The 14827-nt window shown below is 37.4% G+C and overlaps 1 protein-coding gene across 2 annotated transcripts in view; it reads left to right on the top strand.

Annotated features, from left to right (window-relative positions):
- LOC107710955 (beta-taxilin-like) overlaps positions 1 to 14552 on the top strand; it is a 24122-nt gene extending 9570 nt beyond the window's left edge. The window contains exons 3-10 of one of the 2 annotated variants that reach the window (XM_016515858.1): positions 432 to 523; positions 1042 to 1212; positions 6391 to 6585; positions 8185 to 8304; positions 9079 to 9153; positions 11680 to 11772; positions 12290 to 12385; positions 12465 to 14552. In XM_016515858.1, the coding sequence (XP_016371344.1) occupies positions 432 to 523; positions 1042 to 1212; positions 6391 to 6585; positions 8185 to 8304; positions 9079 to 9153; positions 11680 to 11772; positions 12290 to 12385; positions 12465 to 14072 (2450 nt within the window). In that variant the 3' untranslated portion in view covers positions 14073 to 14552. Of the gene's footprint in view, positions 1 to 431; positions 524 to 1041; positions 1213 to 6390; positions 6586 to 8184; positions 8305 to 8943; positions 9019 to 9078; positions 9154 to 11679; positions 11773 to 12289; positions 12386 to 12464 lie in introns of both variants that reach the window. The other variant, XM_016515859.1, reaches the window with a different exon arrangement.
- The last annotated feature ends 275 nt before the right edge of the window (positions 14553 to 14827 follow it).

Raw genomic sequence — 14827 nt, 5'->3', positions numbered from 1 at the left:
CAATAATCCAAATAATCCAGTCTTCATTGTCATGTGAACCTTCAGAAATCATTCTAATATGTTCATTTGGAACATTTTTTACATTTTTTTTTTTTTTTTTTTTTTTTTTTTTTTTTTTTTTTTTTTTTTTTTTTTGAGATTTATATAGAAAAAAAGACAACCATACGGTTTGGAATGACAAGAGAGTGAATAAATAATGACAGCGTTTTCATTTTTGGATGAACTATCCCCTTTAGGCTGAGTATACATCTTGTGCCTTGTTTGCTTCTCTCAACAATTTTATCGTAGTAAACACTTATCACGCTGTGATTTCACCACTTCTCCCGTTGATTTATTTTGAAGCTTGCGTGCAGAACTCTCCCTTGTGGGCTTCCGCTCATCTTCTTTATCTTCTCTTTCTCTGATCTGAACGGAAAATGCTTGTCTCGTAGGTAAAGAGGCCGCATCCTTATTGCAAAGCCTGAACAAGCTCGGCTCACCAGAAGAGAAAGTAGAAATGGTGTTGAAGAAATACACTGAGTTGGTGAGTATCCAGACCCATGAGAGAACGTCGCTCTCTGAACAGTTTTCACAGCCGACAACAACAATGCATGGAGGACAGTTAAGAGGAAACAAATAGAACGCAAACTTGATTGACACGGAGAGAAAATAAAAGAACGCCTGGTGTGATGTTAAGAGTGGTTTCACTGATACTGCGATGACCTAAATATTCAATGCTCTGGGCTGAATATTCGAGTCTGAACACAAGGCCATATGCCACACAAGAAAGCCACAACACTCTCTTCAATTTGAGAACACAGAGATAATGACAGGGACACGTAGAAAAGAACATATGACGGAAGACTACGAGTAATTCTCCCAGTTTTGACAAAACCAGATCTTGTTCTCAGAAGTAAACGAAGGGCCCGTCATTCCAAAATCCTCTTGAGGACAACCAGACAGACATTATCTAAAGCAGCTTTAGACCAGCCAGAGGTGTTAAAGCCGTGTATAAGAGGATGTATGGATCACACCTGTGTGTGTTTTGTGCATATGGGGCAGGTGGAGGAACACAGGACTGAGAAGAAACAGCTGGAGCAGCTTCAGCAGAGACAGGGTCTTCTGGGCAAGCAGAGAGATCAGCTTCAGTTCGAGCACAGTCGTGCCATTCTGGCCCGCAGCAAGCTGGAGTTGCTCTGCAGGGAGCTTCAGAGACATAACAGGACACTGAAGGTGAGAACATGATCTGCTGACAGTTTTAAGAGAATTGAGTTGTGAAAGAAAAGTCAAGCTATGGTATATCTTGGTAGGTTTATTTTTGTGTATGTTTTTATATATTTATGAAAAGAAACATACATTATTTTGTCTGAATTCATTCTGTTTTTAAAATAATTATGCCTATTTTCTTAAGCCATTCAAATGTTTGGGGTCAGTTAAGGGGCCAGCTGTTCTTTTTAAATTTCTATTCATCAAAAACTCTTGAAAAAAAAAGTATCATGGCTTCCACAAAAATATAATAATTTTTAACATTGAAAATAATAATAAATGTTTTATGAGCACCAAATAAGCATATTTCAGTGACACTTAAAACTGGAGTAAATGACATTTATAAAAATGACATATTAAAATTGGAATCATATTTCACAATTGTATTATTTTTACTGTATCTGTAATCAAATTAATGTAGCCTTTGAAAGCATACGAGACCTCTTTCAAAAACATTAAAAAACATTACTGACCCCAATCTTTTGAACAGTAGTCTGATAACGCAAATAAAAATGCTAAACTGCAAAAAAAATTCTCATAAAAAATTCACAGCTGCATAATTAAATATACTCTTTAAACCTTTAGGGTTTTTTTAAGAAAATTATTTTATATATTTTACTATGTTTTTTTTTTTTTAATAGGCACTGTTGGGTAAATTAGTTGACCACAAAAGCAAACTGTTGCATTTTTACAAAAATAATAATAATACTCTTTATTCAGTTGCTTTATAATAATACTCTTAATTCAATTGTCTCATATTTGCATAAGATTATACTGTATTTATGGGGGATGTTGCTATTTTTCTATCACTAAACAAACAAAAAAAAGAGTATTATAGGTCAAATGCTTATTTGAAATATTGCTAAATATGAGACAAGAACCACTTAGAAAGAAGAACTTGTAAAAACGATCAATGTTTTGTTTTTATGTGCCATTTAGGGGTACATTTATCTGAAATCGATACAGTAAGACCACAATAACAGACCGTAACTTGTTTGACATGTGGGAGAGTGTTGAGCATCTGACTTGTTTTCCTGTTATCCTGTTACCTGTGTCAGTGTTTTGATTGCTGAGATTGAGTCGACTCAACTTCCTTCTGAGGAGACAGTGTCTTAGAGCCCAGTGGGACGTTACTGCAGTGACTCTGTGTCTCTGCCGCGATGATACACTGACTTCTCAGACTCAAAGTGCTGCTGACAGGTCACTATGACAAGAGGGATAGCGTTACTGAGCTTCAGTGGCATTTGCCCTTCTTTTATAAATCAAACGTCAAAGAGAATGTCTCACTGGCTCAAATCACTGCAGAGGCCATGGCCTCCTGTTCTTCCGTTCTGTTGGTGCTACAGTGACTACATCTACATCTCAGAGAGAATCTGCTGAGTTTTTTATATTTTCTGTGCTAATTTTGAGGTGAAATCTGCTGAATTCTGCATAATGGATTTAATAGCGCAACTCCTTAAAAAGATTTAATATTGTTTGAGTGTGAACCGAAGAACGAGTGATAGTTTTAACAGATCTTGGGTCAGTTTTATAATGTAGGTTCATTTTTAATAAATGTAATGTATTTTAATATGCGTGAGTAATACAAAAGGGTCAACAATATTTAATTGCTACCTAGTTTGCCAAGCCCCGCCCAATAACACATATGCATTACACATTCATAAATAAAATAACACAAATTTGACGGAACGTCGTATTTAATAGTGTTTAATTATTTGGTTATATTTAATAGATACTCTTTGTGAAAACATTTACAAGTGATTTGTAAAAGGTGTCGTTATACATATTAAAGGGTTAGTTCAGTCAAAAATGAAAATTAGGCTGCGTTTCACTCACCCTCAAGTCATCCTAGGTGTATATGACTTTCTTCTTTCAGACGAATCCAGTCGGAGTTATATTAAAAATTGTCTTTGATCTTTCAAGCTCTATCGTTGTACTCAGCGGGTGTTGCATTCCTTCGGTTCAAAAGACGTGATATAAAAAAAACGATAGAGCTTGAAAGATCAAAGACAATTTTTAATATAACTCCGACTGGATTCGTCTGAAAGAAGAAAGTCATATACACCAAGGATGACTTGAGGGTGAGTAATTTATGGGCTAATTTTCATTTTTGGGTGAACTAACCCTTTAAGGATGAGTTTTCATTGCAAATACACCATTTTGACCAGCAGGTGCCACCATCCTGTGGTGTTTTGAGAGCATCGAAACAGTGAATCATTTTGCAAAGGCAAATTATTCAGGGTTTCAAAAAGCTTTGTTTCTCCCATCACTACCTTCACCATTCACGTTCACGCTATGTGTTTGATTCAATAAAAAGAACAGACTCATAAGAGTCATTAACAAGGGAATCAGTATTTTTTTGATTCTTTAAAAGATCCGGTTCATAAGAGCTTGGGAATCAGACTTCACTGGTCGCGCTGTATGTTTTTGATTCATGTAAACGGTTCTGAATATTAAAAACTGCAACCTAATTTGTGAATGCCTCTCTCAAATGAGATGCCATATTTGTCATTTTACAAAACTGTTATTCAGCACTTGAAATGTTTCCAGTTGTCGGATATAACAGTCCACTCATTTCTTTCACTCTGCCAAACAATTACGTTGCCTTCCAAGGAACAATTTCACCTCCATTTGGTGAATGTGTATATAATATGAAAGATGTTATGAATCTTGTGCAAAGCACCTGGAGCCATTTTCTCTTTGCAGTTCAGCAACTGATTTCAGTCCATTTGTACTATTCAACGAAAAGGTGCTGGAGGACTTTGTATAAGAAAAGGTAGTGGTTTCTGTCCCAGCATCCACACACACACACACACTTTTTTTCTGTTTTTGTGGTCTGTAAGGTGATTCAGAGGAGCTTTCGAATCATGTTTGTGTTGTTTTTTCTCCTCCGGGCATTGAAGATATTAAACTCTTGCTCTAATATGAACTCTGCATTACTTTGGAAGTTGATGCTATCCTTCCCTAGAGGCTGGCTTTGACCTTGTTCACTCCCCAGTCAATTTTATTCAAGTATTATGGAAGCCATTAATGAGCGGGTCAGAGCAGAACATCTAAGCCCTGTGTGTAGGTGCGACTCTCAGCTATGAGGACCGTAAATTAGATTTAATCTGGGGTCATTTCCTTTGCGCTTATGTGAGTGATTCACCTCCCTGATGAGCTTGCGTAGTGGTAATACAGCTTCACCTTTCCCAGGTGGGAGCTTGAGACTCATGCCATGTGTAAACACAGGCAGGCAAACGGATTCAGCCCTGGAGAGGAACACTCCATGTGATTCCTTACGAATGGCTGAGTCAGGAAGCTGGCGCTTCTGAAACAAGAGCTCATGTTTACAAAGCGCACACATTGGATGGCAGGCCTGTTTAACATTCACACGTCCAATCCCAGATACTAAAAAAAGGATACCGTATTGGCCCGAATATAAGACGACCCTGATTATAAGACGACCCCCCCCTTTTTTCAGATGTACCTTTTGGAAAAAGGCTTTTTAAAAACCAAATCTTGTTTTTTCTCAGTAAAACACATTTTGTCTTCAATTATTTTCATATTGCATATTTTTCCTATTTTAATTTTTGTTTTGAAAGTATGGTAAAAACTGGTAAAATGTACCAACAATCACATTTAAAAAATATACACTTTTTGATATACCATAAAAAAAACAGGTAGCCCATCTGAATTAGGACATTTAGGCTATCCATCTAATAGTAGCCTACCAAAATCTTATGAACAGTAGAAGTTAAATCTTACTGTAATCTTCAAATCTGGGTACTGTCTTACATTTTAAAATCACAAAGGGAGTTTGGTCCCATCAGGCTAACGTGACAGTCACGACTCATGCAGATGTAAGCTTTTCTTTTTCTTTTGTTTTTACTCGCGATCTTTACAACACGCATTACATTACGTATTTCATGGCACACTCGTTTTATGCGTATTTGGCGCCACCTATTGTTGTGGGTGTATTATTGACATGTCAAAGTCTAGACCCTGAATATAAGAGGACCGCGTTTTTTCAGATGTATTTCCAAGAAAAAAATATCGTCTTATATTCGGGACAATACGGTAATAGTGTTTATTTAGTGCCACAAATACAGATCTCATATAGCTTAATATGTCATTAACATCATTAGCTAGCCTTCACCACTCAGACCTTGTAAGGTAGAAATAGTGCAGTTAAAGTAGTGGTTAGTGCACCTGCTTCGGACATGTTGAGCTATGGTGCTCGTGTGTGCCACTCAGGTTCAAGTCTGGCCTATAACATGTCCATTCCCTCTCTCTTCTCAACTTCCTTTCACTTTTCACTATATAAAATAAAAGCCCCTTCCAAAAGGTTGTTCCTTACTAACATACTACTTTTATTAAAAATAATTTAAAAAATTTTTAAAAGGTTGCATTACAACTCTCTTGTAAACTTTGTTACTTCTCAAATGCCTTTTTATATATTTTATTTTAAATAATCCCAGGCACAGACTTCCAATCTGTGTTAATATGAAAATACATAAATCCATCATGAAAATATTATAATATTATATTTAATATCATATATTTTTTAGAATGATGATAATCTAAAAATAAGTGAAAAACATAAACCATTGTGCATTTATCAATCATTTTCACACAGTAAATAATGAAAATGTACATTTTTATTAATTTGTAACATATGTAGATTAGTTACAGTAATTTCCACCACAATAAATAATTTTGCCACTAATAAAGTTTAATTTAAAAAAAAATTGCATGTTTATCAACCAGTTATTTAATGCTATTTCCATGCTATTATAGTATTTATTCATATTTTGAATTTTCATAAAAATATAATATAATGTTTTTATTGGTTTCTATTGGTTTAAATTTAATGTTTATATTGGTTCTTAATATTTTAATTTATTTAGATTTAATGCATTTTATATCAGTTTTAGTTTTAGTCATTTTAGTTGGCCGTTTTATTCCACACGTTTAAAATATAATTTCCATCACTGTCATTTCTTCTACAGAATGCTATCAAATACAATACATTATTTGACTTTACCATCTAGTCACAGCTCCATCTCACACCCTCACGTAATACTAGATCTAGATTGCTTTCATCACTTAAGACTGCACATTCCCAGATTTCCCACTCGTTTCCTTCTCTCTTTTTCCCTGCAGGAGGAGAGTCTGCAAAGGCTGCGGGAGGATGAAATGAAGCGGAAGGAGATCACCGCTCATTTCCAGAGCACGCTGGTGGACATTCAGAATCAGATCGAGCAGCACAGTAACCGCAACAACAAGCTATGCCAAGAGAACAGTGATCTGGCCAGCAAACTCAAGACCATCATAGAGCAGTATGAGCGGAGAGAACAGGTACCGACAGAAATCAACACATTATATCAAACACACAAGACATATCAGTACACATACCATCTAGATTTGAAATGCATTAAATCCACACATAAGCAGAGCTACAGCAGGCCCACCTTTCACAGTGCTTCTGCTGCATAACAGAACTCTATATTTCCAGCTACACAGCACTGTGCTGTTTATGTGGGGGCAGTGTGAAGACTGTAACCTATTAATACGGGCCCTAAAATAAATATATGCTTGTGGTGTGAAGCAGACCGAAGACCTGTGCAACGAAAGCCAGCAAAATGAATTGAGGATTTCAAACACCCCAATATCTAACACATCTGTCAAAGCGATTCAGTCACAAATCCATTTAAAGCTGCACCCCGAGGCACAGTCGAGATTAGATTTTGGTAGAAGTAAGTGTGCACCATAAGTGATTGTGATACATTTGATAATACATCCGATTTGATTTTTTGGTCCAGATTGGTCCATCTGAAAAGTTTAATGAGCCATTACTGGGGTTCCAAACGTATTTCAAACTCTGCAATTACATTACAGTCAAAAATTCTGAATAATTAAGACTTTTTTTAATGTCATATGAAGTCTCTTATGCTGACCAAGGCTACATTTATTTGATAAAAAATAGTAAAAACAGTCATTTTGTGAAATATTATTACAATTTAAAATAACTTTTGTCTATACGAGTATTTTTGATCAAGTGCAGCCTTAGTGAGCATAAGAGATTTTCAAAAACTTTACAAAATGATTCCAAATTTTTGACTGGTAGTTTACATGAGCAAATTTTACAGTCACTATGCATAAAAACATATGCGTGTTTTAGAGCTGCCAGAGCTGTAATTTCACAACACGAGGTGGAGGAAACTACACACTCACACTTTCTAAACCTGCTATATGCACAGCAGATACTTGTATTTTTTTACTTTGACTCAGTGATTCACACCTGGTTTGACAGTGAATATTGCACCTTGTAGAACTCTCTGTATTCTGTATCTAATCACATGAGGATCGACCGGTGGAATGACAAGCCTGATGTGTGGGGAAGTTAAACTCAATCTGTCATGCTGATGGCTACCACAGAGACTGCTCACACACTGCTGTGTGGTGGGCTAACTCAGACCCCAAGAATTTAACTGACTCGAGAATAAATTGTGCAGTGTGTCTCTACTGCCCTCCGCTGGCTGCGGTAGAGACACACATCATATGAGGTTGGTGCCTCATGCTTAATGTGATTTACACAAGAAGAACATGTTCCTGGAACAACATCCCTATTGACCAATCACCACCCTCTGATTTTAGGTGTAAAAGGATTGATGCGAAAGCTGTTCCAAGAACAACAAAGGATGTTGATCCTGGAACATGTTCTGCGTGTGGTGTATCAGAGACAAGCACACATTTTCAATGTTAAAATGTACTGCGTTAAATGTTGTTCCCAGAAATTACAAAAGCTGGAAAAGGAAACTACTAAAATAAAATAAAATCCAGCATCCCCACGACCCGAACTAGGACAAGTGGTTTGGACAATGGAATGGAATTAAATGAAATAAAATCTGCTATGACCCCATTGCGTCTAAATGAATATTCTGTATTTTTATGCAGAGTTTAGAGAAGATCTTCAAACACAGAGATCTACAGCAGAAACTGTCTGATGCCAAGCTGGAAGAAGCCAACATGCTCCTCAGTCAAGCTGAAGAGAAGCACAAAAGGGAGAAGGAATATGTAAGACACACAGATCTCCTATTCTGGCTCTTCAGATTTGCCTCAAGTAAAATGAAGGGCAAGCAAATTCATTTGCATGTGCTTACAGTGAATTTAATTACAAGCAGGGTCTAAAATCAACAATCATCAAGTGCCAAAATGCAATTAATAACTGGCTTGTAAAGAAAACTGCAACATAATATATTAAGTTGATATGTTGGAATGATAATCTGACCTTTCCTGATAAGTGAAATGATGAATGTGTCATTCAAATGAAGCTGTCAGCTAAAGAAAACATCTGGTGTGAATTGCAAGTCTTCTCAGTGAAATTTTCCATCAAACGTTTATCTTGGATCTTTGTTTTGTCCCTATAATTCCATGTGGCAACACATATGTGAAATATACCTCACATAAAGGTATTGAAACAAAATTACAATATTTTTGTGATACAAAGTCACTTGCTCATCTCAAGTGACAAAATATCCACAAAATAAGTAAAAAAAAATAAAATAAAATAAGTATAAATATTATATAGCCTATATTAATAACTTAAATGTTGTCACAAGTGGCAAAAAGTTAATTTTGGACCCCGTTTATAAAAATGTTTCAGTGAATCTTAAGAATTGGCACATGTTAACATCTCACCGTTTATGTTGTTAGTTGCTTAAAGAGGCTATTGAAAAAACAAAGAAATGCTACGCAATGAGGGAGCAGGAGTTACAGATGAAGAAACAGGTAATGCCGAGTTCTCGGTCTCTCTCACCTGTTTTGTGTGTGTGTCTTGTGTTTAACCAGTTACTCACTCAGGCTGCAGAGTGGAAACTACAGGCTAAAGAGCTGAAAGAGCAGCACACTGTCATGCAGGCCCAGGTGAATATCTATCGCTGTGGCATTAGCCACAATCCAACACTCTCTCCTCTCTAGCTGTGGTGTTTCTCTCGCTGAGCTGTGTGACAAACCACATACACCAATCAATCTTTAAAAGGCAATTTATGGTGATGATTCATAGCCATTAGGAGCAATTGCACTGTCTGGATATATTTCAGTTGAGATGGATAGATAAATTACAGACGGATGTTTATGAAAAGCAATAATGAGAGCTTTACAGTTCTGTGTAGACCATAATAAAAGACTTTTAAGTGCCTCAAGAAATAGTTTACCCAAAAATGAAAATTCTGTCTTCATTTACTCACCCTCATGCCGTTCCAAACCTGTATGACTTTTTTCTTCAGTGGAACACAAAAGGAGAAATTCTGAAGAATATATTGATCGCTTTTTTCCTTTACAACAAAAAGGACACAAAAACATCATAAAACTGGTGCATATTGAGAAACATTATTCTGTCTTAGAGCAGATAAATCATGTAGATACTGGTTCATTCTTTAAGGAAATGAATGTGACAACATCTCACTGTCTCTGAATCAACAAAGATGATGACGCTCTTGAATTTGGGTTAATTATGTTGATGGCTGAATGAAGGCTTCCCCTCTCTCATGGCTCTATTGTGACAACACAGACAGAAATATATCATTTCAGTGAATTATTATAGTTCACAAGCGTCACAAGTGCTGAACAGTAAATACGACCTGGATGAGTTTCACTGCTGCTATTATAAATACAGTTTTTCTCGATTGCTTAAACACATTTCTTGAAACTATGCCTCATATTCTCAAAACAGTAAACACAAATTCATAACGTCTCACCCAATTCCCCAAACGGGGAAAAAAACACACACACTACAACATAGTCTTACACACTGGTGAGATAAATTCAAAACAATACTACAAAAAACAAAAACAAAAACCAGTAATAAGTTATGTTGCTTGTGGTTCTCCCCCTCAAGGAACTTTTCACATAATGAACACGTGTATACATTTGCAAATTTTTTATTCCTTAATGTACTGTACAGTACAATACACCAAACAACAACAAAAAATATTCTGCCCCAGCATCACATCTTTGTTCTGGGTCAGGCCAGAGAATCTCGTCAACATCACAGGCTATACTGGCCCTAGCTAGGCAGCAGGGGGGAAATCCGCTGAAATGTTTAGTCAGGCTTCTTCCATTCCATCGTCTGTGTCCTACAAAAATAGAAGTACTGATTTCTGTAACTGTAACATCCTTTTTACAAAATGGAAGCAGACAGAAACTCTATCTGTATGTAACAGAGTACAACACTCAAAAGTTACAGTAGAGTACACTGAGGTACACCTACCTGTTCTCCTCCCTGAAGGTTCTTATGATCGAGGCGACGGTGAAGCAACTTAAGTTTGGCTGAACTCATTGCCCAGCCTCCCTCATAGTCATACCATGGACAAGGACATGATCAACTAGTGGCACGAATTTCATCTGAGACTCCTTGTCTCCTTGCCCCTCATCCTCATCCTCCTCCTCTTCCTCTTCCTTCACCTCTTCCTCCACTCCTTACTGCTCTTGCTCATCCTCTTCCTCCTCCTCCTCCTCCTCCTCCTCCTCTCTGGTGTCCTCGACCTTTTCAATCACATCTCTCTGGATCCATTGTTCCAAAACTGAATGAACTGACTTGGGCTCTTTTATCTATCTATTGAAGGTTCTGATTGGTGTGTGATAAATTTTGACTCTTAGTGTTTCCACGTGGGTAACTGTGTGCTAATTGAGCTCAAGCTATGCTGACTTGAGTGAACAATATTGAATGCTAGTGCTTTCTAAATGACAACATGGTCTAGGCAATGAGAAATGAAGGGATTTGTGTGTAGAGTTTTGCAGTAACAGTTCACCAAATCTGATTCATGTGTTAAAGCAGGGGAATAGTGTTTATAGTTTAGGGAAATGGGTGTGCTTTTTGATAAATGGCGTTATGGTTTTGAAATTTTAGTTCAAAAGCCTGGTGATAGTGTTTAAGCAATCGAGAAAAACTGTAATAAGTGATGCCTTACACATTACACACTGAGTCATTGCAGAAAGTGTTCTCTTATTTAAAGCTTTGTGTTTTTGACTGGAACATTTGCCTTGACTAATTACAGATGGATTGTGTAAAGTGCAGCTGCAATATCAGCGATTAACTCTTTCATCTTTCCATCAGGTCCATAATGTAAACAGAAGAATGAATAAGTAAATTAATGGATGTATGAATGAATAAAAACAAATAAATATTTAAATATGTATTTATCCATTCATTAATGTATTAATTCATGCTTCATAAATAAATAAATACATACATACATTCATAGGAAAGAACACATTTTGAACTTTTTTGTTCTTTTTCCAGAATAATATCAATATATAAAAATTTAAAAGGAAGGCCAAGCTGATAAGCACAAATGTCATTGTCATCATGCATGTTTCTCTTACTGTACTCCAAGGTATTAATTTACAATGATTTTCTGAATGCTGCTAACACTAATTCTCTTCTTACAGATTGTGTTGTACTCCCAGAAGTTTGATGAGTTCCAGAACACACTAGCAAAAAGCAATGAAATTTACATCACTTTCAAACAGGAGATGGAGAAGGTTTGTTTTGTTATGCACACTTTTACTGTCTAGAGCCAAAAGTTAATAGGAAAAAAGTGTGAAAAACAAAATTGTTTGTTTGTTTGTTTGTTTTTACTTGTATTCCAGTGAAAATATCTAAACGATAAATTTACTTGAGAAGCAACACTGCATAAGATATTAAGACTTTTTCTTCCAGAAAAAGTTTATTAAAAAGTGTATTTTGCACTGTCAGATTTTTCCACTTTATTTTAACTTGTTTATACTTAAACAAGAGACAAATCTGCCGATGCAATAAGATAAAATACACTCGTATTAATGCTACAATCTCTGAAAACAAGTCTTAATCTCTTATACAGTATTGTTTCCAGTAAATGTGTCTTTCTTCAAGGATTTTTGGACATTTTAACTGTAAAAATAGACAAAAACACTTTTGTTAAGAATAGGATTTTTTTTTTGTTGCAGTGAACAATTTAAAATGCCTTTGTCTATTTTAAAGAATATAAGTCTTATGCTGATCACATTTTTATTTGAACAGATGACAAAGAAGATGAAAAAGCTGGAAAAGGAGTCAAACATATGGAAGACACGGTTTGAAAGCTGCAATAAAGCTCTTGTTGAAATGATTGACGAGGTAATGTACACACATGACTTGTCAATATTTGATTATCATTAGCGTTTCACTTACTAACTGATTAACTCCACTCCAACAGAGATCAGAAAAGGCCAAAGAGTTTGAACTCTTCACTTTGAAAATTGACCGTCTAGAGACTCTGTGCCGAGCACTGCAGGATGAAAGAAAAAGTTTATATATCAAAATTAAAGAAATACGGTCCTCAGAAAAGGCAACTCTAGCACCTGCAGTGTATTTGCCCCAAGTAGATGAGCTTCCAGAGCTTGTCCAACTTCCTAAGTCAGTTCCCAACCCCATGTTGACCGCAGAGATGAACAGGCTGCGAGAGGAGCAGATCCGTCTGCAGGAGTTTGCAGCTTCCTTGGTAAATTCCATAACAGATTATGCTGGAGAATCTGATAGTGAGGAAGAGGAGACGGCACAAAAGATTCCAGCAAATCCTGAGGCTACCAAACTTGAATCCTCTGAACTAGCGGATAAACCAGAATCAATACAAGATGAACCCTCTACCACAGAAGAAAACAAACCAGAGGTTGTTAGTGTAAATGAAGAGAAGCCATTAGTACCCACAAATCCTGAACCCACCAAACCTGAGACGGAATCCAAACTTTCTCAAGAGCCTCTACAACCAGAGATCACTGAACAACAGACAGGAAAACAAGAGTCAGTCAAAGAGGAACCACGCCAGGAAGAGGCGACAAAAGCAGAAGAGACAGTCGAACAGGAATCCACTCAGCCAAAGCCTGTCATGAAAGAAGAGTGCAAAGATGAAGCTGTTAAACCTGAGCTACCTGAACCAGAGCCTCCCAAACAAGAGCCCCTCAAACAGGAGCAGCCAAAGCCTGTCATGAAAGAAGAGTGCAAAGATGAAGCTGTTAAACCTGAGCTACCTGAACCAGAGCCTCCCAAACAAGAGCCCCTCAAACAGGAGCAGCCAAAAACTGTCATGAAAGAAGAGTGCAAACTTGAAGCTGTTAAAACTGAGCTACCTGAACCAGAGCCTCCAAAACAACAGCCCCTCAAAGAGGAGCAGCCAAAGCCTGTCATAAAAGAGTGCAAACATGAAGCTGTCAAACCTGAGCGACCTGAACCAGAGCCTCTCAAACAAGAGCCCCTCAAACAGGAGCAGCCAAAGCCTGTCATGAAAGAAGAGTGCAAACTTGAAGCTGTTAAACCTGAGCAGCCTGAACCAGAGCCTCTCAAACAAGAGCCCCTCAAACAGGAGCAGCCAAAGCCTGTCATGAAAGAAGAGTGCAAACTTGAAGCTGTTAAACCTGAGCAGCCTGAACCAGAGCCTCTCAAACAAGAGCCCCTCAAACAGGAGCTGCCAAAGCCTGTCATGAAAGAAGAGTGCAAACTTGAAGCTGCTAAACCTGAGCTACCTGAACCAGAGCCTCCCAAACAAGAGCCCCTCAAACAGGAGCTGCCAAAGCCTGTCATGAAAGAAGAGTGCAAAGATGAAGCTGTTAAAACTGAGCTACCTGAACCAGAGCCGCCCAAACAAGAGCCCCTCAAAGAGGAGCACGTTGAGAAAGCCGCAGCTGCCTCTGAGGAACCCAAAGCACAGGCGACAAAACCTAAAGCCTCAAAATCCCAAGAGGCAAAAGCGAAGGCCGGCAAAGCCCAGCCTAAAAAACAAGGTTCAGCCAAGAAGAAAGGTTCTGCAAAGGGTCAGAATAAAAGCTAAGCCAAAATGTATTACCAACGAAGTTTTTTTAATCATTTCTAGATTAGTTTGTTTGTGTAGTTAGACAAGTCTGGCTGTTGACAAGTTTAAAGACCAATTCACACTGCACTGACAGATGCCAATAAGAGGCAACGGACACGTTCGTAAGGTTTTGTCTGATCAGTGTGTTACCCCTGTCAGCATCTGTTGGTGTTGGTCTGTGCTTGTTTTTGCCAACAGAATGTTGAATCAGCATTTATCGAGTCTTGGAACGTCTGAGAAGTGACGTAGGCCTACTGTACTCGGTCGGCATTGGTCTGTGTCTGTCTGTGCAGTGTGAATTGGCCTTATAAGTTAATACAGATGATGACAGACTGGTCGTAGGACACGTTCCTTCATGAAAGTTTACTATAAGGATACATTTTTAGCTTTATGAGTGTGATACTTTTTTCCTCTTGTAATACTTCTTAGTACCTTCAAATAAACATCTGTTCTTGACAATCTTACAAAATGTTCTCTTTCACAAAGACATTTGGTCATACGACTAATACAATTTAAATGTAAAGCACTGTGTGAAAAAGGCAGCTAAACAATAGGTTTTCCAATGTTCTGGACGGTGCTACTTAAAGGGGTCATAGGATGCTACGTGCACTTTTACAAGTTGTTTGAACTGAAATGTGTGTTGGCAGTGCGTGTACACAACCACCCTATAATGATAAAAATCCACCCAGTGTTTTTTTTTAATCTACTAAAATCTTTACCCCTTTCTTAAATCG

The sequence above is a fragment of the Sinocyclocheilus rhinocerous genome, unplaced genomic scaffold (genome assembly GCF_001515625.1).
Source record: "Sinocyclocheilus rhinocerous isolate Xijiao unplaced genomic scaffold, SAMN03320098_v1.1 scaffold1679, whole genome shotgun sequence".
Classification (NCBI taxonomy): Eukaryota; Metazoa; Chordata; class Actinopteri; order Cypriniformes; family Cyprinidae; genus Sinocyclocheilus; species Sinocyclocheilus rhinocerous.
Note: the sequence above shows the minus strand (reverse complement) of the source record. Positions and strands in the feature narration are given on the sequence as shown.